Source organism: Schistocerca cancellata, chromosome 8, assembly GCF_023864275.1.
Source record: "Schistocerca cancellata isolate TAMUIC-IGC-003103 chromosome 8, iqSchCanc2.1, whole genome shotgun sequence".
NCBI lineage: Eukaryota > Metazoa > Arthropoda > Insecta > Orthoptera > Acrididae > Schistocerca > Schistocerca cancellata.
The window spans coordinates 21,108,195-21,134,124 of NC_064633.1; the positions used below are offsets into that span (position 1 = coordinate 21,108,195).

General features: G+C 43.6%; 1 protein-coding gene across 1 annotated transcript in view; it reads right to left on the reverse strand.

The window, feature by feature from the left end:
- The window catches only part of LOC126094991 (semaphorin-2A-like), a 1,391,554-nt gene that overhangs the window by 390,447 nt on the left and 975,177 nt on the right, over positions 1-25,930 (reverse strand). The window contains exon 5 of the mRNA XM_049909645.1: positions 15,929-16,039. Within this exon, the coding sequence (XP_049765602.1) occupies positions 15,929-16,039 (111 nt within the window). The remainder of the gene's footprint in view (positions 1-15,928; positions 16,040-25,930) is intronic.

Consider the following 25,930-nt stretch of genomic DNA (forward strand, 5'->3'; position numbering starts at 1 on the left):
GTGTTTGTTTGTGTGTGTGTGTGTGTGTGTGTGTGTGTGCATGTCTACATTATTTGGCTTTCAGCTAGATGTGACGACAGTCTCTTATTTTCCTCGGAATAACAAAGTTGTTACCGTCCTTAGCTTCTTCATGACCAGTCAACGGTATCACCATCAAAAGTAAAGAAGCCTGACGTTATAATGACAAACAGTGCCACAATAGGTGGCGCTGACACCATGGGCCAGAAGACGCGATGATTCAGAGTTAAGAGAGAAACAAGGTGCTGACTATTAACGGTTTTCTTCAACATGGTTGACGTAAGTGCACAAATAATTTGGAAGACGCTGGCTACCAATACAAAAATTTGACGTCGGACTTCCATCATCTACTTGGGAAAGCAGCTAACAGGAACAGAGAATTCAATAATTTCATTAGTAGCACTGGATCAAGGAAGGGCAGCGAAACCTCCAACTGAGAAAAGGAGAAGATGTGTACGTTCTGTAGAAAACAAAGATTGAAAGGTCGTAATACGTGCCATAAGTGCACCAAACCAGTATACTCAGGTCACACTGCTATTCTCTGTGGAACCTGGACAAATCTGTAATTAATATTATATTACAGCAATACAGGGTTTGTCAAAAGTCGCAGTACACACGGTTATGTCAAAAACCTTGCAGGAATGGGGAAACCTGAATATTCCAGTTTGTTACGGGTGAGGTACTCTCTTTTACGGTGTGTATCAAACGTGGGAACCATCTTGTGATCGACCATCTTTAATTGAAGTAAGTTTTCTTTACGGCAAAGGGGTCGTGTTGTATACCAAATAACTTTAGAATTTCTGACAAGTTCATTCCTTTAAACAGATTCGAAGCAGTAGTTATGGTTCAAAAGTTAGAACACTTGCAGCTAACTGAAGATGGCTATGAACAAAGAGGAGAGACCGAGATCAGTTTGATGTCTGGAGAACGGAGTAGCTGGCCGCTGTGGCTGAGTGGTTCTAGGCGCTACAGTCTGGAACCACGCGACCGCTACGGTCGCAGGTTCGAATCCTGCCTCGGGCATGGATGTGTGTGATGTCCTTAGGTTGGTTAGGTTTAAGTAGTTCTATGTTCTAGGGGACTGATGACCTCAGAAGGTAAGTCCCATAGTGCTCAGAGCCATTTGATCCATTTGAAGAACCGAGTTTCCATGTCATAGCGGCAGATTTTAATAAACGGCGTTCAGAAAGAGCTCGAATTTCACACAACACTTCCCATTGCCGAGAAACTGGGACTGTGACTGACAAGGCACGGAGTGGTCGTCCAAAATTGGTACTGACAAGACAACCGCAGCAATCGTTTTGGCGTCCTTTGTGAAGAGCCGACGCTGCAGCACGCGATGTTTGTCAGCGGACTGTAGAATCAGTCAGTCATCGATCGTACGAACCCTTAATGCTTGTCAACGGCACCCATTCACGCTTCAGCTACTCCAGCACCTAACAGAGGTTGACCCAGACAAACGTACGCGGTTTTTCACGTAGGCCCTAGAGTGAAGTTCAATACGATCACTCTTTTGGACAAGATATCTTTTTCAGTGATAAGACAAACTACTTTGCCAGTGATGAAGTCAGCCATCAAAACTACAGATACTGGAGCGACCGGAATCCACACTGGATGGAACCTTCCAAGGTAGTTGGTAATGTAAAGCTTATGACGTGGTGTGAAACGTGTAAAGCTTATGGGGTACCCGTGTAATTGGACCTATTTTCATTGACCAGAATCTAAATCCTCAAAGCTACCTGGAAATGCTGCAAGAAATGGTGTTTCCCTTAGTTCTGAATGAAGGTGGCAGCAATTCCCTCTTACATCCAAAAGGAAGGCGTTCCACTGTACTATGGAGCAGCTGTTCGTCTGTGGTTAGATACTCAATTTCCTGATCATTGGATTGGCTGACATGGTTTTGTGGAATGCTATCCATATCGCCTAATCTCACATCGCTTGACTTTTATCTGTGCGGTGTATAGGCAGAGAAAACAAGAAACAGACACCTCCTCGACAACGCACTGAAGAAGTGTGTGCCAGCATATCTCCGGAAATCCTGCGAGTCGAATGGATTCAGCGTCTTCAATTGTGCGTTGACCGAGAGCGACACCATGTTCAACACATTGAATGACTGTCCTTAATGGAGAATACTACAGCCTGTGATTACAAACCAAAATGTGTTGTAACTTTTGAAACACAACTGCTGCTTCGAATATGTTTACATGAATGAACTTCTCAGAAAATGCTGATATTATTTGCTATATCACCATGACACTGTTTCCATTTAACAACTTGACTGGTCGATTTCAAGATGGCGCCCATGTTTGGTGCATATCGTAATAGATGGAACAGCGCACCCATACCTTGCTGGAATATTCAGGTTTCCCCATTCCCGGAAGGTTTTTGACGTAACAGGGTGTACTGTGACTTTAGACTCACCCTGTACTTGGAGTGGAATGATGATAAACCATATATCCTTAAAAAGCCACCACTAAAAGCATAAAAACTGTAAATAATAGATTTCAGCTATCAGTCGTCCTTTTGAAATTTTATTGGCAGATCTAGATTTCAGCTAGAAACTAGCCATTCTCAACGCACTATCATTTTTGATCAATGCATGTAATGCCTGTTGGTCGGGCTTCATCCACAGTTAATCGAAAATAGCTGAAATCTATTATTTACAAGTCAATAACAGCCGCTGCGTGCAACAGCCTATGAATGGAGGGTAACCTGATATAAAAATTGTGTTTTTAGTATATAAATTTCAAACAACTAAAATTATTTTAAAATTGTTTGTACCTCAAACGTGGTTAAGGTCACAGGTAGTCAAAATGGTGTGAATTTATGTCAATTTAAACAACACAGGCTCGGGACGACAGACTGGTAGGCAACGCTATAGAGATTTTCTAGTAAGGAGATGGAAAAGCATAGTTCATATCTGGCGCCAAGCCAAGCCAAGCGAAAATCAAGAGGGACCTGACACACGGCAATAACACAAACTCTATGTATCCTCAAGTCAAAAAGTGATACTTGCGAGCGAAGTTCTGAAAAATCACGTATTGTGTTTGCGCATTTCAACAACTGATGAGAATGCAGATGAGAACGGATTTTTTAAAAATAACTGTAAGTACTCACAAAATATACCCGCTAAATATTTTCATACAACTAAATTACATATATAGGCGAAGCATTTGTTCACACGCCAACCGAACTCCCAGTAACATCACTTAATTGCAGATAACGAGCTATCGATGTACAGTATTTTTCACGGTGATTCAAAAAGATGGACAAAATTTCAGTTGGATATACTCGTACTTCCTACACTATACGCTGTATTTTAATTCTGTGAAACATACATACACACACACACACACACATACATATATATATATATATATATATATATATATATATATATATATATATATATATATATATTTGCATGCATATACATAAATCCATACCTTCAGACTTCAAGAAGAATATAATAATTCCAATTCCAAAGAAAGCAGGTAGTGCCAGATGTGAAAATTATCGATCTAACAGTTTAATAAGCGACGTATGTACAGGGACAAAACGAATTATTTACACATGAATGAAAAAAACTGGTAGAAGCCGACCTCGGATTCCGTAGAAATGTAGGTACATGTGAGGCAATACTGACCATACGACTTATCTTCGAAGGTGGATTAAGGAAACGCAAACCTACGTTTACAGTATTTGTAGACTTAGAGAAAGCTTTTGACAATGTTGACTAGAATACTCTCTTTCAAATTCTGAAGCTAGCAGGAATAAAATACAGGGAGCGGAAGGCTATTTACAATTTGCACAGAAAACAAATGGCATTTCTAAGAGTCGAGGGGCACGAAAGAGGAGCAGTGGTTGACAAGGGAGTGAGACAGGGTTGTAGCCTATCCCAGACATTATTCAGTCTGTGTACTGAACAAGTAGTAAAAGAAACTAAAAATTTGGAGTAGGAATTAAAATCCAGGGAGAAGAAATGAAAACCTTAAGGTTTCCCGATGACATTGTAATTCTGTCAGAGACAGCAAACGACTTGGAAGAACAGTTGAACGTAACTGACAGTGTCTTGAGAAGAACATTAATTAAAGAAAACGAGGGTAATGTAATATAGTTGAATGAAATCAGATGACGCTGAGGGAATTAGATTAGGAAATGAGACACGTAAAGTAGCAGAGGAGTTTTGCTATTTGGGCAGTAAAATCGCTGATGATTGTCGAAGTAAAGAGGATATAAAATGTAGACTGGCGATGGCAAGGAAAGTGTTTCTGAAGAAGAGAATTTGTTAACATCCAGTATAGATTTACGTGTCAGGAAGTCCTTTCTGAAAGTATCTGTATGGAGTGTAGCCATGTATGGAAGTGAAACCTGGACGATGAACAGTTTACGAAAGAAGAGAATAGAAGCTTTTTAAATGTAGTGGTAGAGAAGAATTCTAAAGATTACATGGGTAGATCACATAACTAATGAGGAGGTAGTGAATTGGGGAGAAGAGAAATTTGTGGCACAACTTGACGAGAAGAAGGGATCGTTTTGGTAGGACACGTTCTGAAGCATCAAGGGATCGCCCATTTAGTGTTGGAGGGAAGCGTGGAGGGTAAAAATCGTAGAGGGAGGCCAAGAGATGAATACACTATGTATATTCAGAAGGATGTAGATTGCAGTAATTACTCGGAGGGGAAGAGGCCTGCACAGGATAGAGCACCATGATGACCTGCATCAAAGCAGTCTTTGGACTGAAGACCAGAACAGCAACAATATGGCACATAACGTATGATCAATATGCCCTTTTCCGGATGCACGGATGGACTCTAGCGTAGAAATTGTAAGACTGTTCTGCTCAAGAGCCAAAAATCACATTGTGAGGAAGCACCGCCTGCTGCATACATACCTGTATCCCTGTCAACAGATAACCTACATAAATTACCAATTTTATCAGCTCTCTACAGAGTAGTTATAGTGAGAGCGCGATAAACACTGACAGTTAAAACTCGGCACCAGTCGGAATACTTTGTGTCGACTACTCTGTGTTTCATGTGGCCGCCATCTTCAGCGACTGAACCTTCCGTCGGGCTACCGTGTTGTCTGTGTGACTGGATGGTTAATTGATTAGTAAGAACAACTGTAGTTATATTTAAGTGCGTTATTCAATATGAGACGCAATCACAAAATGTTTTGATCGTCGTTTGTCTTCTACTCAGTGCGTTGTATTACAACCGCCTGAACTTAATTTCATATTCCTTGCCACAGATATGCACTGCATTTGAAGACGACCATCTCCGTAATGTTCGTTCTCGATTCCATGTTACTTCCTTGTCAAACTTTACACCTCAGCAGCTTACAGGTACAAGTGGCGCACGCCTACGGGTTGTCAGTACTAGAAGACGCAAAATTAAACTCTCCCCTATAACATCCGTCCACACCGCCATGGCTACATCACGTACCCCTCTTCCCCTGAGAAAGCGGTTAACATTACTTATCTCGCTGCTGAATTCATCAACGTCACTTAAAATTATGCACATTTTAGAATACTGCAATCTCCGTACGTATCTTTGTTTCTTACTGAACAGGAAAACTACTCTTAAAAATCGTTGGCTGAGGTTTCTGGATTCGGCTAGATAATTGCTAGAGAACTACAGCTGAGAACTACAGGCCACACGAAAGGTTGATTCTGGGAGTATGTGGCCCGCGATCCGCTGTTCGACGCCCACTAATCCCACACTCGATGACGAGTGTCTTGTGTCACTGAGTTCACCTCAGCAGTGACATGTTTTCTTAGATAGTTCAAATCTGCAGGAAGAGGTTAAGAGGTTGTGTGTCAACTGCATTTGTAACGAACCCCACAAGAAAAAATAGCAGGGTGTGAGATCAGGAGACCTCGGTGGCCAAGAAAGTGTTAAGCCTTTGTTTCTCAATCGATCTATGCAATGTCGAGGTACAGACTCACTCAAGAAACATCGAACATCCAGATGCCATTGGCGTGCAGGTCCATCCTATAGAAAACGTAATATCTTTAATCTTCATTCGTCAGGAACAAGCTACATTCAAAGTTCACTCGAATGTATTCCTCATGGTCCTCCAATACATGCGGTCGACCTGGGCTTTTACCTGTGCACAGCGAGCCACTTTCGTCAAAGTGTTTGTTCCAACGATCAATGTTCTTCCTCATCGGTGGTTCAACGTTAAATCTACACGAAAATGCATTCTGCACCGCAGTCGCAGATTCGCTTTTGCTGAACTCACAAACGCAAAGAACTTGTCACATGATAGCCATTTTGCTTACGATTGACGCGTTATCCGCTACCGACAGTGCTGTGCTGGAGAGCTCTAGCCGTAATATTCGAGATTTCACAACATCCCCTCTCTCTAAATATACTTGGCAGAATTCAAGTAAGGTGTATAGTGCAGCAAATAAAGCGGTCTCACACTGTCACTTTTTTGGCATCACCTTGTATAGAGGATCTCGCTTAAACCAACGATTTATAAAAAAATATGGTAACGACAATAAGAGACATAAACCTGCTTTTCGCCTAATATCGCTAAAATTATTATTACTTAAAGCATGTTTATATTTTACAGTAAATAGGAAAGAGTACATACTGATGATGGTACAAAAACGGTGAAAAATGTTAAGACTTATATAAGAAAGTAGTTTGCATAACAGTCTGATCGAAAATCCAGTAACAGTTTCACTTACAACTATGACAAGGGTACACAGACAAAATAAGCAGTTTCAGAGCTCTGTGATTTGAAAACAGATGGCATTATAAAGAGAGGAAACAAAAAGAAGAACTCTGCTGAAGTGTTATTAAATTTTGTGATTCATGGAAGCTAAATGGTCGAAGTGAAAGAAAGCTCTGTAGAAACGACACAAGCAGCAATTCAGTCAAAGGCTACGTGCTTCAGGGAGAAACAAAGCCGAAGAAATTTGTGTATAATTTGACAAAATTAACTCTACAACATACTATACCAAATTGGAACACCTCTTTGTATCGCTCGACATACACAGCGCCAACTAGTCAATACATACTCACTACAAAGGTCACCATGTCCTCGGATATCTCACGTATCCCCTAAAATTTTTATTAATGCACAGGTGATTAAAATTCTTTCCCTGTAAATGGAAACAAAATGCGCCCCTGACATAGTGCGCTTTGAATGTAGCTGTTTGATTATACTACTACTGTAAAGAAGCGGAATGTTCAGAAGACTACTCCACTTCTCGAGCGATCAAGTTAAGGGCGCGTGTTCCCATGGTGCCAACCCCCCAGTGCTGTCGAACGACAACAGATGACGTAAGAGGGCCTGAAAAGTATTTAAAAAATTAACATTTTGGAAAAACTGTCGAGGGTAAAAAATGAAACAAGTACAAGAGTGACATCAGTGTTCGACAAAATATCAGGGTAATATTAATCAAGGTTATGCAACCGATACTACACACATCAAAAGAAGCTATGCGTCATCGCGGTTCCCAGAACTCTTGAAGACAGGCGTTGTCTGTGGATATTGTGTCACAGACACAGTCCTTTTGGCTGTTCAGAGATGTCACCAAACCAGCCCAAAGATGTAAACAACCATGCATGAGCAGCGCCGATTAGACGGAGGGCGTCCGACAGCCGATCAGTTCCAGTCATTCCACCAGGAAGGAGGTACACGGCTCGCGTTGTCTGTAGTTCAACCATGCTTAGACAGTCAATATCGCGGTTAGATCGCGTCCGCATTGTTACTTTGTGCCAGGAAGGGCTCTCAACAAGGAAAGTGTCCAGGCGTCTTGGAGTGAACAAAAGCGATGTTGTTCGGATATGGAGGAGATACAGAGAGACAGGAACTGTCGATGACATGCCTCGCTCTGGCCGCCCAAGGGATACTACTGCAGTGGATGACCACTACCTACTGATAATGGCTACGGGGAACCCTGGCAGCAACGTCACCATGTTGAATAATGCTTTTCGTGCAGCCACAGGACTTCGTGTAACGGGTCAAACTGTGCTCAATAGGCTGCATGACGCGCAACTTCGCTCCTGTCGTCCATGGCGAGGTCCATCTTTGCAACCATGACACCATGCAGCGCGGTACAGATGGACCCAGCAACATTCCTAATGGGCCGCTCAGGATTGGCATCACGTCCTCTTGACCGATGAGTGTCGCAGATGCCTTCAACCAGACAATCGTCGGAGACGTGTTTGGAGGCAACCCGGTCAGACTCAGCGTCTTGGACACACTGTCCCGCGAGTGAAGCAAGGTGGAGGTTCCCTGCTGTTTTAGGGTGGCAGTATGTTGGGCCGAAGTACGCCGCTGGTGATCATGGAAAGCGGCGTAACGGCTGTACGATACGTTAGTGCCATCTTCCACCGATAGTGCAACCACATCGGCAGCATATTGGCGAGCAATCATCTTCATGGACGACAATTCGCGCCCCCATTGTGTACATCCTGTGAATGACTTCCTTCAGGATAACGACATCCCTCGACTAGAGTGGCCTGCAGACATGAACCCTACCGAAAATGCCTGGGATAGATCGGAAAGGGCTGTTTATGAAAGACGTGACCCACCAACCACTCTGATGGATCTATGCCGAATCGCCGTTGAGAAGTGGAACAATCTGGTCCAAGAATGCCTTGATGAACTTGTGGATAGTATGACACGACGAATACAAGCATGAATCAACACAAGAGGACATGCTGCTAGGTATTAGAGGTACTGGTGTGTACAGCAGTCTGGACCACCTCCTCTGAAAGTCCCGCTGTGTGGTGGTAAAACATGCAAGTGTGATTGTTATGAGCAATAAAAAGGTCAGAAATGATGTTTATGTTGATCTCTATTCCAATTTCGTGTAAAGGTTCCGGAACTCTTGGAACCGAGGTGATGCAAAAGTTATTTTGATGTGTGTAGTTTTGTGTGTTAACAGTTGATGACAAAAAGCAACAACAACAACAACAATACGACGTAATTTATAACTAAAGGTGACTAGCTATAGGTTGCTTTTATAATTTAATCATTTTCCCACAAAATGTCCCCATGAAACGACGAAGCACTCAACCAGGACCCGCCTCTATAATGGATGTAAATCAGAGAATATTATTGGCATGCTTCAGAAGCAATCTCTCCATGCGCAGAAGACGCATCACGGCACACGTCTTCAGATTAAGTATCAAGAATAAAAATTCCACGTCACAGATACCCTTATTTATATGTGCTTTGACAATCAGATTGAGTCACACAAGAATAAAACACTTGTGCAAATAAGAAGTACAAAAAATGACAGGGCGTAAACTTTGGAGGACACTTATTACTATATAGAGTAAACACTCCAAAGGATTGCAGTTAACCAATTATACAGGAATTACAGCAAAAATTTCATATCACAGATCGGCAGTCGTAACACACAAATCGAAGGACTACACCAAGGTGAAGAAGAAAGAATATCGAGGTAGTAAAATTAAGTAAAAACAGTGGAAGGTAGCGGAGTACACAAAATAATTTACAAATTCAAATTGAGGAGGCACAGGAATGTTAGAGTATGTCGAAAGAAGTATGTCTAGTGGAGCTCTTCGTGTTCCTGGAACTTAATTCCTGAAAAGTGAAGAACATCTGAAGTAAATTTAGGTATTTTGCCAGTAGACACCGAAAATTTGTTTCTCGTACTTTCAACTTGCATGGACAATACGAATAAGGTTTTACGTGATACTTCTAGTAACCACGATAGTTTACTGAAACGTGGGGCTCTGCATTTGTATCTTTGTACCTGGCAGTTTCCAGCCAAATATTCCAGTCACATGCACATGAAACAACTTCCCGAACGATCTGTTCCGAATTTCCTAGACGTGCAGTCATTAATGAAAAACGTGAAGAATGAAAGTTATAAACTCGAATAGAAAGTTAATTATTTTAAAACTGTTATTCTGATACCAAAACTAACTGAGTACCTCTCGTTGACAAGATATAAACTCTGAAAAGGGGAACGAAGGGGCTCAATCACGACGTAGCTGGGGCCAGTGCAGCGCACATTGTCTAAGCATTTCTGCTCGTACGAAAAAGGACACAATGAAATTACAAAATTGTAGAAGTGCACAGAAGTTCGTTTTTATTTAAGTGGCGACTAGTTAAAACAAAAACATACTTCTGCGCAACTTTGACGGTTTTTTAATTTCATTGAATCATAGTGAGTTGCTGCCTACTGCAATCCAGCATGCTGCAAGTGAGAAAATAGGGTACTGTCAACAACAACAGAAACTGGTGTAATGGTAGCACGATTCGTCACGGTTAATTACACAGGGGAGACAGTGAGCTATATGATAGGACTGCTCTCGCAACTGCAATGCGACGCCAGCAACAGTACTTCACGTACAAATGCCGACGTCACAAGCAGCAGGTGAAGAGTGAATAAGGATATTGAATGTCAGTTCGATCAGTAGAGGAAGATTGAAAACCAAATAATCATTGGAGATCGGAACGCTGTAATAGGGGAAGAAAGACAAGCCAGATTCATGTGGAAATATGGAGTTGATAGAAGGAAAGATATAGGAGAATGTCTAATTTTATCACGTCATACCGAATACAACCACATATGCATGAATACGCCGGCATCCATACTTAATTGTCTGACAGAAGCTTCATTAAGCCACTCTCAGATTACTTCTTGTCCGTTCCACCCTGGAACTACACGTGGGAAAAATTAACACCTCGTTCTATGAATGCTAATTGTAATTTGTGTTACTTTATTATGACGATTATTTCTCGCTATGTAGAAGGCAGCCAACAAAATATTTTCGCATTCGGAGGAGAAATCTGCTGATTGAAATATCCTGGGAGGCTCATGAAGTAATGATAAACGCCTTGTTTTAATGCTTATCACTTCTGTTGTGTCGGCTGTTGTCAGAGTCCACGGAAGGAGGGATTTTGCGATGACCGGTGGCAGGAATCTGTACAAAACACGTGAACATTAATAAAACCCTTTATTTATAAAAAGAAAATAAAGTTAAATTAACTTCTTTTGATTCCTATGCTTTCTTTGCCTCCTACATACTGGTTCTTCGACAACTTCGTTAACTATTCGCAGAACTCAGTACCAACATTCAGTACTGATGCTCCTGAAGACTGCGACGGAATTGGGTGACCGACTAGATGATGCTGGGTGAGTCAGCGTCGACAGGGTGTGCTCAACTCTTGTCTTCCTAGAGGTGTGGCGCTGTCCGCTCATTCCAATCGCGCACAGATCAGCGCCTTCTTGATGCCGTTTCGCAGGACTGCGCTAGTTAGTGTGCAATCGATGCTTTAGGAATGCCAAATTACAGTGACTCTCTGTCCTGCACTTCGTGATAATACGGAACAAGCTTCCCTTCTTTGAACTTTTTCCATGTCTCTTCTGTCAGTACTATGTGGTAAGAAAACTACACTGCGCATCAAAATTCCAGGAAAGGAAGGGCAAACGTAGTCGAGGCAGTCTATTTAGTAGTAGATTTGTTATTTCCTACTGTTCTGCCAATAAAGTGCAATCTTTGGTTCATCTTCCCCGCAATATTTTCTAATAATGTTCCCAATAATTTAAGACATTCGTAATTATAGTCCCTAGGTATTTAGTTGACTTGACATTTCTTTAAATTCATGTAATTTTTATTTAGTTGACAGTCCAAGAACTACAACAATAGGACGTATACTTGGAAAAGGCCTGGAGACAAGCGAAGATTCCAGCTGCATTATATCGTGGTCAGAATGATTCAGATGTCAGGTATTATACAGGGTGGAGTATTGATCGTGACCGGGCCACATATCTCACGAAATAACCGTCAAAAGAAAAAAAAAGTAAACAAAGAACGAAACTTGTCTAGCTTGAAGGGGAAAACCAGATGGCGCTATGGTTGACCCGCTAGATGGCGCTGCCATAGGTCAAACGGATATCAACTGCGTTTTTTTAAAATAGGAACCCCCATTTCACTAATTCGTGTAGTACGTAATGATATATGAATGTTTTAGTTCGACCACTTTTTTCGCTTTGTGATAGATGATGCTGTAATAATCACAAACATAAGCTCACAATTTTAGACGAACAGTTGGTAACAGGTAGGTCCTTTAAATTAAAATATAGAACGTAGGTACGTTTGAACATTTTATTTCGGTGGTTCCAATGTGATACATGTACCTTTGTGAGCTTATCATTTCTGAGAACGCATGCTGTTACAGCGTGGTTACCTGTAAATACGACATTAATGCAATAAATGCTCAAAATGATGTCCGTCAACCTCAATGCATTTGGCAGTACGTGTAACGACATTCCTCTCAACAGCGAGTAGTTCGCCTTCCGTAATGTTCGCACATACATTGACAATGCGCTGACGCATGTTGTCAGGCGTTGTCGGTGGATCGCGATAGGAAATATCCTTCAACTTTACCGACAGAAAGAAATCCGGGGACGTCAGATCCGGTGAACGTGCGGGCCATGATATGGTGCTTCGACGACCAATCCACCTGTCATGAAATATGCTATTCAATACCGCTTCAACTGCACGCGAGCTATGTGCCGGACATCCATCATGTTGGAACTACATCGCTATTCTGTCATACAGTGAAACATCTTGTAGTAACATCGGTAGAACATTACGTAGGAATTCAGCATACATTGCACCATTTAGATTGCCATCGATAAAATGGGGGCTAGTTATCCTTCGTCTCATAATGTCGCACCATACATTAACCCGCCAAGGTCGCTGATGTTCCACTTGTCGCAGCCATCGTCGATTTTTCGTTGCTAAATAGCGCACATTATGCCGATTTACGTTACCGCTGTTGGTGAATGACGCTTCGTCGCTAAATAGCACGCGTGCAAAAACTCTGTCATCGTCCCGTAATTTCTCTTGTGCCCAGTGGCAGAACTGTACACGACGTTCAAAGTCGTCGCCATGCAATTACTGGTGCACGGAAATATGGTACGGGTGCAGTCGATGTTGATGTAGCATTCTCAACACCGATGTTTTTGAGATTCCCGATTCTCGCGGATATGTCTGCTACTGATGCGCGGATTATCCGCGACAGCAGCTAATACTCCTACTTGGGCATCATATTTTGTTGCAGGTCGTGGTTGACGTTTCACATGTGGCTGAACATTCCCTGTTTCCTTAAATAACGTAACTATCCGGTGAACGGTCCTTACACTCGGATGACGTCGTCCAGGATACCGAGCAGCATACATAGCACCCGCCCGTTGGGCATTTTGATCACAATAGCCATACATCAACACGATATCGACACGGGTAATGTATCACGAAACAAATACCGTCCGCACTGGCGCAATCTTACGTGATACCACGTAGTTATACGTTTGTGACTATTACAGCGCCAACTATCACAAAGCGAAAAAAGTGGTCCAACTAAAACATTCATATTTCTTTACGTACTACACGGATGTGTAATAAAAAGTGGAGATTCCTGAGTACCACAATAGCTTGCTCATTGGAAGGGGGATGGATAGCTGGCTCTAAACACGGCGGTCACAGTACCGAAGATAACAGAGGATAAGCACGAGAAATGTCGCACAGGCATCTTAACATCTCACACATGCTAGTTGCTGACAAGAATAATATACGGAACAATGGAAAACAAAGGTGAGGTTCTGTTTTGGATATAGGACTTATATAGGCACATGAGTGGCAGTTCTGATGATGCACTTGATAATCGGAGCATGCCTTTACCGACCAAGTAGTAGCATACAACGATATTCGAAATTCTGGTGAAAGGTAAGGTACAGGTGCCAGGTATAGGAAAAGATGGGTAATATGCAATAAAGACAAAAACCAAGAGGCAAAAACAAGAAGTTGAATGAGTGCCTGATGGTTCTTCTTTCGATCATGTCCGAAGCAACAGCACCACGCATTCAATTATGACGTCGCTTTGATGGGCAATGAATCCGCCACCTTCAGTGTGGATACACACGTCCGACCTCTGAGGGATCTCAGAGTAGCAAGCATGGAGAACATGGACAGGGACTACGGTTAGGTGACATAGGTATGAATGTGGGTAGGCCAAAGGGCGTGCCGAGATAGTCCGCGCATTTGTGATAGGCACTTTGTTCCGGTAGTGCAGTGGTTAACGCAACTGTCTAGGAAGTAGCTGGCACGGCAGACGGTAGCCCAGCGTGTTCCGTCTGAGGGCTGGCTTCCTTCTGATAAAAAAAATACAGTATTCAACAATAAATTTGGAGAATGTCATGTGACGTCCTCCCACAACAATAATGAGGAACAAATTGTTACGGGGTAAACCCAACGAAAGAGAAGAAACGGCTGTGAGAAGAGGTCATCCAATCGCACGCTGACCCGTGTTCCCTCCAGGACGACAACGTGACAGCAGCGGCACCTAGGTGAAGTGGACATAAGCACCACGCCCGGCTAGTGGCAGACCACTTCGACAGCAGCTTCAACATTAGCCACTTCGTTAGCAGACGCATCGTAGCCTTTGTCATTAGCAAGCTATACGTAGCACAGCCTTGTGTTTGCCTATTCTGAACTAGATTGATTATTTTGTATGTCGCCCTTTGCTTGTGGCACATTTGTGTAATCAAAGTTAAGTAATTGAATTTGTCTAATGCTAATTAATACGAGTTATTTGATTGTCTAGCGAACCGAGCATGCAGGATTCTAAGACACATCAAAAATAAAAAAAAATGTGAGCAGGAGATCCCGTTCAGGCGCACATTTTCACCCGTCGCCGCTGATTCCGCTTAGATTCCCGCCGATGCAGCTGACCTGAATAGCTCCTTACTTTTACTTGCTTCCCATCCCCCCCTCCCCCACCTACATTTTACATAAGAATAACAAGATCTAGAACAAAGTGCCCACATTCAAAAGGCTATAGGACAGGTATGTAGACTTTCGCCCCTACTGATCAATCTATACTTCAAAGAAGCAAAGGCGGAAATAGAACAGGTGTTTAACAGTGGGATAAAAATTGGGTTGAAAGAATGTCAGTGATGCTATTCGCTCGTGACATTGCTATCCTTGTGAAAGTGAGGAACAGTTGTAAAACTTGTTGAATGAAAAGAACAGTATAATGAACGCACACTACAGATTGAGAGTAAACCGAAGAAAGACCAAAACAATGAGAAGTAGAAGAAATAAGATTCGCGGTAAAGTGAACATCAAATTTGGGGATACTAAGAGAACGATGTGCGAGAATTCTGCTATCCTGGAGACAAAATAATACATGAGGGACGAAGCAAGAAAGACCTAAAGCTCACTCTCGATCAACAGCAATCTACAGGTATCAAATACAGGTCACCATTTGAGGAAGAAGTTTCTCAGAATGTATGTTAGGAGTATAGCAGTGAATGGATCGCGGTAAAAACAGAAGAGAATCAGAGGATGTGAATGATGGTCCCGAGGAAGAACGCGGAGTCGGCAGCTCGTGGTCGTGCGGTAGCGTTCTCGCTTCCCACGCCCGGGTTCCCGGGTTCGATTTCCGGCGGGGTTAGGGATTTTCTCTGCCTCGTGATGACTGGTTGTTGTGTGATGTCCTTAGGTTTAAGTAGTTCTAAGTTCTAGGGGACTGATGACCATAGCTGTTGAGTCCCATAGTGCTCAGAGCCATTTGAACCATTTGAAGAACGCGGAAAATTGGGGTACTGATGAGAAAAGAAATAAGGTTTTCCTCATAATCAGCGAGGAGAGGAACGTGTACGAAAGGAGACAGGTGATAGTGGATCTTCCGTGGTTCCTGAGGGAGTTGTAGAGGGTTAATACTGTAGCGGAAGATAGTGACTGGAACATATCGTTGAAGGTGTTGGGTACAAGTGCTACACTGTGACGAAGAGGTTGGTAAAAGAATTTGTGCAGGACAGCATTAAACCAAAGGACTGATGACACACAAAACTACCAGTATCAGCTGCCATGCTCACAGCTGAGTATGACAAACGCCTTACGTGTATGATCCAGTCCCTGGGGCTGTGTGCGTTGGTTCCACACACGTAGAGGCGGCTGCCTACGCCGTCCATCGGTTGGATCACCCGGATGTGGTTCCGGCAGTCGAAGTGCTGAAACACACAACGATCAGACATGTATACGTTGTAGGCTAAAACTCAGATGCCACAGACAATTGATATGTTGTCCCAGATATAACTGAATCGATGAGTTGGAAAAGGGGTCATGTCCACTTTTATTTCAAATTACATTTGCTGCAAACTACTGATCTTCATATCTGTATGCATCGTTTGGTGCAACAAGTGGCGATGTTCCATCAACAGAACTACTCGTTAGATAGATATTAATTAGAAAAGGTGGCATGTCCAGATAAATTAACGTATAATAGACCTGTTCGAATAAATATAAAGCTAGATGATCTTCTAATTATTCTACAACACATACTTGACGAGCAGAAGCCATTTGATATTGGTAGCTGCCAATGGCCAGGAGATGATGGACGCGAAAAACATGAAGCATACCCGCCATTGTCTGCTTTGCTGAGTTTTGATTGTGATGTTTTGGGTGCGTTATACATAAGCCTTTATGCTAATAACATACTCTTTTCTGGCTATAATGAATGTGGATAATGTAGTAACATTGCAACATATACTACTACAACGCCGCGCCAACACAAGGTTGGCAGCCCGTCGTCTGCCGAGCACAGCGCACTCCAGCGGGCTGTGCATCTCGACGGAACTGGAGCGTGCCTCGACCACTTCTTAGTTAGATTTCCACCTAGGCAGACGCATTTTCATAATCGGCCCTCAGCCAGTTCTGTTTGCATCGATTCTTTGAGGAGGGCCCCTCAAGGTTAGTCCCTGAGAATATGTTGTGTTAGTTACAGCCGTAGCTGCAGTCCTACTAACTACTGACGATAAGTAAATTTCATTGTACTATGTGTTTCTTGAATAATAATCCGTCTCCTTAACAGTGTGCCGTACCGCATATTATTGCAACCTGGACTCCTTCAGCTCCTATCAACTCGGCCTCCTACTTATTTGCATTTAGTAACGAGCTGAAAACACCCACGCGTTTTGTGCCTCTACTCAGTGAGACACTATAGATAATACAATCTGGCTGCCTCATCAACATTATAGTGTTCGAAAAAGGGTCATACTGTACCTGCAAACTGGATTACTGACCACGATTGATGTCTAAAGTACGTTGTAATGGTGTATATTCTTTCATCACACAGCTAGTTGCTAGTTTTGGAACTAAATGTGTACTCGTAGATCACACAGTTACCGAAATAACGCCGGCCGCTGTGGCCGAGCGGCTCTAAGCGCTTCAGTGCGGAACCGTACTGCTCCTACTGTCACAGGTTCGAATCCTACCTCGGGCATGGATGTGTGTGATGTCCTTAGGTTAGTTAGGTTTAAGTAGTTTTAAGTTCTAGGGGACTGATGACTTCAGCTGTTAAGTCCCGCCGGACGCCTGGTCTAGGGGTTCTAGGCGCTCAGTCCGGAGCCGCGCGACTGCTGCTGTCGCAGGTTCGAATCCTGCCTCGGGCATGGATGTGTGTGATGTCCTTAGGTTAGTTAGGTTTAAGTAGTTCTAAGTTCTAGGGGACTGATGAGCATAGATGTTAAGTCCCATAGTGCTCAGAGCCATTTGAACCATTTGTTAAGTCCCATAGTGCTCAGAGCCATTTTTTGAAAATCCACGATGGCTGGGACAAGTGGAAAATCAGCGACCTTGGCGGGTTAATGTATGGTGGGGCATTATGGGAGGAAGGATAATTGCGCCCCATTTTATCGATGGCAATCTAAATGGTGCAATGTATGCTGATTTCCTACGTAATGTTCTACCCATGTTACTACAAGATGTTTCACTGCATGACAGAATGGCAATGTACCTCCAACATGATGGATGTCCGGCACATAGCTCGCGTGCGGTTGAAGGAGTACTGAATAGCATACTTTATGACAGGTGGATTGGTCGTCGAAGCACCATACCATGGCCGGCACGTTCACAGGATCTGACGTCCCCGGATTTCTTTCTGTGGGGAAAGTTGAAGGAAATTTGCTATAGCGATTCACCGACAACGCCTGACAACATGCGTCAGCGCATTCTCAATGCATGTGCGAACATTACGAAAGGCGAACTACTCGCTGTTGAGAGGAATGTCGTTACACGTATTGCCAAATGCACTGAGGTTGACGGACATCATTTTGAGCATTTATTGTATTAATGTCGTATTTACAGGTAATCACACTGTAACAGCATGCGTCCTCAGAAATGATAAGTTCACAAAGGTACATGTATAATATCTGAACAAGCGAAGTAAAATGTTGTAACGTACCCACGTTCTGTATTTTATTTTAAAAAACCTAGCTGTTACCAAATGTTCGTCTAAAATTATGAGCCATATGCTTGTGACTATTACAGCGCCATCTATCACAAAGCGAAAAAAGTGGTCCAACTGAAACATTCATATTTCGTTACGTACTACACGAATATGTAATAAAAATGGGGGTTCTTGTTTTAAAAGACGCAGTTGATATCCGTTTGACCTATGGCAGCGGCATCTAGCGGGCCAACCATAGCGCCATCTGGTTTCCCCCTTCACGCTAGACAAGTTCCTTTCTTTGTAGTTTTTTCGGTTGTTGCTTATTTCGTGAGAAATTTGGCCCGGTCACTATCAATGGACCACCGTGTACACACGATGCTTCTTCCCTTTTTGGGCAAGCGCAGAGGTTTTGGAACAAAAACGCATATGCAAAATTAATAGGAAAGAACACTACGGAGCCGAAGTGCGTTCCCATACCCATTCGTTTACCTCACTGCTCAAGCAGTCTGCTATGCACCCATTTTGTTGTCCGCAAGAAATGCACTACATTAAAAAAGCAACAGAAAAAGAAAATACAAAGAGGTCTAAGTAAAACAGCATCCAGCATCACACGTACTGTACAAGGTGTCCCTCATAAGAGACGCAACGCACATTTTCTGCGGTGTTTCGCGAGATGTTTGCAATGTCGCCTTTGCCATATGCATCTAGGTTAGAGCCCAACAAATACTGCTCATTCCGTCTTTCATGTCGACGGAAAGCGTGGCTTTTCCGTGTCACAAACACAAAGATTTTTAAAACGAAATTTTTGCATGCCCCTTTTATAGAGCGTTCCCGTCGATTTATTGACACGTATTAACAGCGCTGCATGCATGGCGGTCGCAGTAATCGTGAGCCAGCGCGGTGTTGTCGCTGCTGCACTATTGGTTATTCTTCATGTTTTACTGTCCCTGTTAATACATATTGTTAAAACAAATATAGCACTGGACTAATATAAGACTGCTCCAACGAAGTGCACGTAAAACTCAGCTTGAAAAATAATTTTGTTTGCACCGGGAAACAAGACGATGTTTCATGGGCATTGCATGAAAGACGCGAGTATCTGTGGTTGTTTTAGCTGACTCCAGCCAAACGTTGCAAACAAATATCTGTGGACACACAAGAGACAATTCGTGTGACGACTTTCAGGAATGGCATCATGTACATGTTACATCTACATCTACATGATACTCTGCAAATCACATTTAAGTGCCTGGCAGAGGGTTCATCGAACCACCTTGACAACTCTCTATTATTCCAATATCGTAAAGCGCGGAAAGAATGAACACCTATATCTTTCCGTACGAGCTCTGATTTCCCTTATTTTATCGTGGTGATCGTTCCTCCCTATGAAGGTCGGTGTCAAAAAAAATATTTTCGCATTAGGAGGAGAAAGTTGGTGATTGGAATTTCGTGAGAAGATTCCGTCACAACGAAAAACGCCTTTCTTTTAATGGTTTCCAGCCGAAATACTGTATCATTTCTGTGACACTCTGTCCCGTATTTGGCCTTAATACAAAACGTGCAGCCTTCCTTTGAACTTTTTGCATGTACTCCGACAGTCCTATCTGGTAAGGATCCCACACCGCGCAGCAGTATTCTAAAAGGGGACGGACAAGCGTAGTGTAGGCAGTCTCCTTAGTAGGTCTGTTACATTTTCTGAGTGTCCTACCAATAAAACGCAGTCTTTGGTAAGCCTTCCCCACAACATTTTCTATGTGTTCCTTCCAATTTAAGTTGTTCGTAACTGTAATACATAGGTATTTAGTTGAAGTTACGGCTTTTAGATTAGACTGAGTTCCTTTTAGCACTCATTTGGATGAGCTAACACTTTTCATTATTCAGGGTCAACTGCCACTTTTCGCACCATTCAGATATTTTTTTCTAAATCGTTTTGCAGGTTGTCTTGATCTTCTGATGTTAGAAGGACAAAACAATGGGGGTATTATGTTTGCTAATTTCAGCAGGAAGTCACAACAAGATTTCGATTTTCTTCTTAGGAAACGGAAAATTTATATGTTTCTACGCAAGATACCTTTACTCGTAAAGCAATTTCTGCTGCGATTGGGGATAATAACAGGCGACTTCTGTACCAACCTCAGCTGTTTATTCAGCATTTATAAAATAAGCATTTCAGTGACTAATACTTAGGGGAGCCTCTTAGTTGTTACGTGAAGCTTAATCACCTTTCAGTACTTCATTTATACGTCATTCTATAAAATAGTTGTTTACACAGCTTCACTCTAAGGAGATTGTAAATAAACATCCGCTGAGTCGACAAATTCGGGAAACTCATAGACCACCTCAATGCACTAGAATGGAAATCGTGTTTTCCAAATTTTCATTTTTGACAAGCTCAATGTCCTTCATTTTAGTTTCTAGTAGTTTGTTGAGAAGCTCCTCCGGTCTCATCATTTTGTTCTGATATCAGGGTCCTCAGTTGTTCTGCTATTAAACCGTCACAGTCTGAATGATGGTCCAAAGCTTTCACCCGCACTTTTCATAAATTTTGTAGGCTTCTTCTTCTTGTTCTTTGTTTTCCTACTTTGATACTTATCTTATGCTTTAGAGTAATATCACAGATTTTTACTTCTCGCCAATTGAAGCTAATAGTTCCATTTCGCATTTTTATTCAAACAATCCTTAGAAACTGTGTTTCACATGACGACTCCTTGTCTGTAATCAACCACAAATTTCAGCGTGCTCTGTTTGTAGTCAACAGACAGCACTGCACCGAAATCGCCTTAAAACAGAACCTCCACACTCTACACAACGAAACAAACGCGGCCCCAGTTGCCTATCGTGTAGTAAACAACGGAACAGACTTCCACCGCAATGGTGAAGCAATGGCCTATGACGCATGTCCGCCAGGTCGAACAAATAAAGCATTCACAAATACGCGTGGATAATTGCGCTGTTGGAAACGTAAGCGCATGCGCAAACAGAGAAAATTCATCTTGTGGAAGCGCCGCCTGCAGAACAGAAGCACCGCGTTGCGCCTGTCGTGGTGCGATGCGGCGGTGCTAATCCCAGGAAGCTGTGCTGACGACACGCACCGCCACACACGGCGCCGCCGTGCTCCAGACATTATGGCGTCTGCTCCGCAGGCCTGTCTAGTCACGGTATGCTGCAGCGGGGCCGGCGCGCATGCATATGCAATCCCGCGTGGCTACTTCAATGGCGGCGGCGAGTGGCGTCCGGCCATACTTAGCAATTAGCGTCTCTCGCACGGTCTCACACATGGTAAGCAGGTGCGCCTAAAAGCGGAAGTGGTTACACACGCAGTAAGCACCTCTGCCACCGGCCACCGACCTACGGTGCAAGCACCGCAGGGAACCACTAACTTACGACACTTTGTCGCCGGCAACTTTGGTAAGGCACTTGCACTAACGGTTCCTACAGAACACTTCAGTTTCATAACTGTTGGTTATACGCTGAAGCGCCAAAGAAACTGGTATAGGCACACGCATTCAAGTAGGCAATATATAAACAGCCAGAATACGGCGCTGTGGTCGGCAACGCTTATATGAGACAACAAGTGTCTGACACACTTGTTAGATCAGTTACTGCTGCTGCAATGGCAGGTTATCAAGATTTAAGTGAGTCTGAACATGGTGTTATAGTCAGCGCACGAGCGATGGGATACAGCATCTCCGAGGTAGCGGTGAAGTGGGTATTTGCCCGTACCACCACTTCACGAAAGTACCGTGAATATCAGGAATCCGGTAAAACATTAAATGTCCGACATCGCTGCGGACACAAAAGCGTCCTGCAAGGACGGGACCAACGACGACTGAAGAGAATCGTTCAACGTGACAGAAATGCAACCCTTCCGCAAATTGCTGCAAATTTCATTGCTGCGCGATCAACAAGCGTCAGCATGCGAACCATTCAACGAAACATCATCGATATGGGCTTTCGGATCCGAAGGCACACATGCACCCTCGATGACTGCACGACACAAAGATTTACGCCTCTCCTGGGCCCGTCAACACCGACATAGAATAGTTAATTACTGAAACCATGTTGCTTGGTCAGACGAGTCTCGCTTCAAATTGTATCGAGTGGATGGACGTGAACGGAAGTGGAGACAACCTCATGAATCCATGCACCCTGCATGTCAACAGGGGACAGTTCAAGCTAGTGAAGGCTCTGTAATTGTTTGGCACGTGTGCAGTTCGAGTGATATGGGACCCGAGATACGTCTAGATACTACTCTGACAAGTGATACGCATGTAAGCATCCTGTCTGATCACCTACATCCATTCATGTTCATTGTGCATTCCGACGAACTTGGGTAAGTCCAGGAGGACAATGCATTCACGTCCATTGTGCATTCCGATGGGATGTCCAGGAGAACAATGCGTCTAATACTATTCTGACAGGTGATACGCATGTAAGAATCCTGTCTGGTCAGTGCATCCGCTCATGTCCATTGTGCATTCCGACAGACTTGGACAATTCCAGCAGGACAACGCGACACTCCACACGTCCATAATTGCTACAGAGTGGCTACGGGCACACTCCTCTGATTTTAAACACTCACACTGCCCACCAAATTCTCCAGACACGAACATTATTGAGCATATGCCTTGCAAAGTGCTGTTCAGAAGAGATCTCCACTCCCTTGTACTCTTACGGATTTATTATGGCCAGCCCTGCATGATTCATGGTATCAATTCCCTCCAGCTCTACTTCGGATATTAGTCGAGTCCATGCCATGTGTTGCCGCACTTCTGAGTGCTCGCGCGGCCCTACACGGTATTATTCAGGTGTACAAGTTTCTTTGGCTCTTCTGTGTGATTAAAGTGTAGCTATCTACAAAGGTCCAGTGTAAGCTGTAATTGTTAACTATCGTACAGCAGCATAACGTGGTAGACATTCTAATCTGTCAACGCAGAATCAATTTACGCTGGAAAAAGAGTTGTTTCTAATTTTGTCCACTAGGTGCAAATGTGGCGCTGTGAATGCAAGACAGACGTATACAAATATTTCCATATTCACTCGTCTCCAAAATTAAAGAGACAAACGGAGATTTTGCATGGTTGCGTTTATTTTCCCACAAGACAGTATAAACAGGCGATATCAAAGTAGAAACAATTTAAAGAATGCAGAACTCAAACAGCTGCAGCACCCATTACAGCATACAAGATGTTCTTCCTTTTTTTCAACTTAACAGATTTTCACACACATTGCGACAGCTGATTAATGTGCTCACTACGGGGTGTGACCGCCTTTGGCAGCAATACAGGCCTGTGAACGACGCAGCATGTTGTGGATAACGTCATCAATGTCATGTTGAGGCAATAACGCCCATGATTCTATCGGAGCTGCTCACAAGTGCTGGGGAGTTATTGGTGGATGTTGGGGTCATGCAACCCGTCTCCCTAGTGCATCCCAGACGTTCACAGTGGGATTCAAATCGGGAGATCTGGTAATCCGTCGAGAGTCACCCTCTGTACCATATCGGAACTCATCTGTGAAAAGAACATTGATCCACTCTTCGGCCGTTCAGGTAGCATGTTGACGACTCCACTCTACACGATTCTTCCGTGGAGACGCGGCAGATGCACCCATACAGCAGATCTCTGACAATAAATGCCACTCTGCCAGAGCATTCTGTATACCGTTTGCCTCGATACAAAACGTCGAGTCAATGCTACGAGTTGGTACGCAGTACTAAGCCCGTACCGTCGTCTCCTTACTGCCAAATAACGGTCCTCTCTCTTTCTCTCTGATGTCACACGTGGTGGCCCTGCCCTGGTCGTGTGGATACAGTTTCCGTCTCTATAAACTGTCGTCATATCCGAGAAACAACAGAACGATTCACATTTAGCCGTCGGACCATATCAGTTTGCCACTGTGTTGCTTCCGTTCTTTCTATGGGCCTCCAACGTAGGGTGTCTGGTGGCGCGTATTCTCTGCTCCATGCTGCGCCCTCTGCGACTGTGCACACAGCGATTTCCATGTGGGATTAACAGGCCAACACTAGCCCGTTCGATAGGTGCCCTGACGTCATCGTTAGCTTGATTTTCCGCTGAGCTAAATGCCACCTTCCGTGCATGGCACGATCGTACGGACATCTGCTGACAGTTTGTGAGATTATACCGTCAATTAAACACAAGACGGAGAAATAGCGGTTTGTTGCCTTATTTTTGGAAACCTGTGTATTAGAAATGTGACATGGACGGAGAAGGTTCAAAAAAATGGTTCAAATGGCTCTGAGCACTATGGGACTTAACATCTATGGTCATCAGTCCCCTAGAACTTAGAACTACTTAAACCTAACTAACCTAAGGACATCACACAACACCCAGCCATCACGAGGCAAAGAAAATCCCTGACCCCGCCGGGAATCGAACCCGGGAACCCGGGCGTGGGGAGCGAGAACGCTACCGCACGACCACGAGATGCGGGCGACGTAGAAGCTCGAACAGTTAAAGTCATAATGTTCATTCTATCATTAATTGCCGCTTACAATTTGTTTTTCAGTATGAGCACTGGAGACGTCGATGAGATGTTGCATCCGTGAAACGACGTGACCAACAGTTGTTCGCAGCAGTTTCGGCGAATTATGAGCAAAGTGCTCTGTATACTGGCCTTCAGATGGTGTAGAATCCGAACGTGCCCCTGGCAAATGCGTTCTTTTAGATACCCCGGAGCTGATTTCGCAGTCGATATATCCGAAAAACCTCTGGAGAAGTTGCATGAAGCAGATATGACAGTGGACGACATGAGGTGTTGCCCCATGTTGCATGAAAACAGTGGTGTCCGCACAGTTGCTATTTTCCAAAGCAGGAATTGCACGCTAAACAAGGAAGACTCGATAACGTGCAGACGTTACGGTACACCCGATAGGCCCTATAGGTGTACTCTCTTCATGGTAAAACGGACTGAAAATAAAGGTGCTTGTGAATCCACAGTGCAATTGTTCGTCACGCACAATACGCGGTTTAACAGTACCCCTAACTCGGCAGTTCCGCGTATTAACTGCACCCTGTAATGTAAAACGTGTCTCGTCACTCCACGCCATATTGCACGGCCACATGTTGTCAACTCTATCCGTGCCAGAAACCGTAGAGCAAATTCAGAACGTTAGCGCGGAACATGAAGTTTCAGTAGCTACACCGCCTCAGTCTTGTATGGGTATCATTGTAAAATAGACCGCATAACCTTCTGTACTGTTGTTCATGGAATGGACAATTCTCGTGACACTGCAGGAGCAGTAGCGCTTCATGATCAGTTACAGCAACAGCAACCTCGTCAATAACTTCCACCAAGATAGGACGCATTCCTCTCTCAGGCACCATACCAAGCTGACCCTCTTTTCGAAGTTCATTACCATTTTCTTTAAACCATTTAATGACGTCAGTGACACCCTCTCTATGCAGCACAGTAAATGCTGCCGTTCACATAAAAAGCTTCCTCAAAAACGCAAGGCCTCTGTTCTCAGTAAGCATTCTGTTCACTCACTTGTCAAATTACAGTGTTAATGTCATACCGTCATCAGAATAGTATACATTGCCAGATAAGCACCTGCCAGGCCACAATTGGAATTAATTTTTTTCCAGCGTAAATCGGTCCCGCATTAACGCATTAGCATCTCCACCAAGGTTTCCCACCGCATGATGGTTAC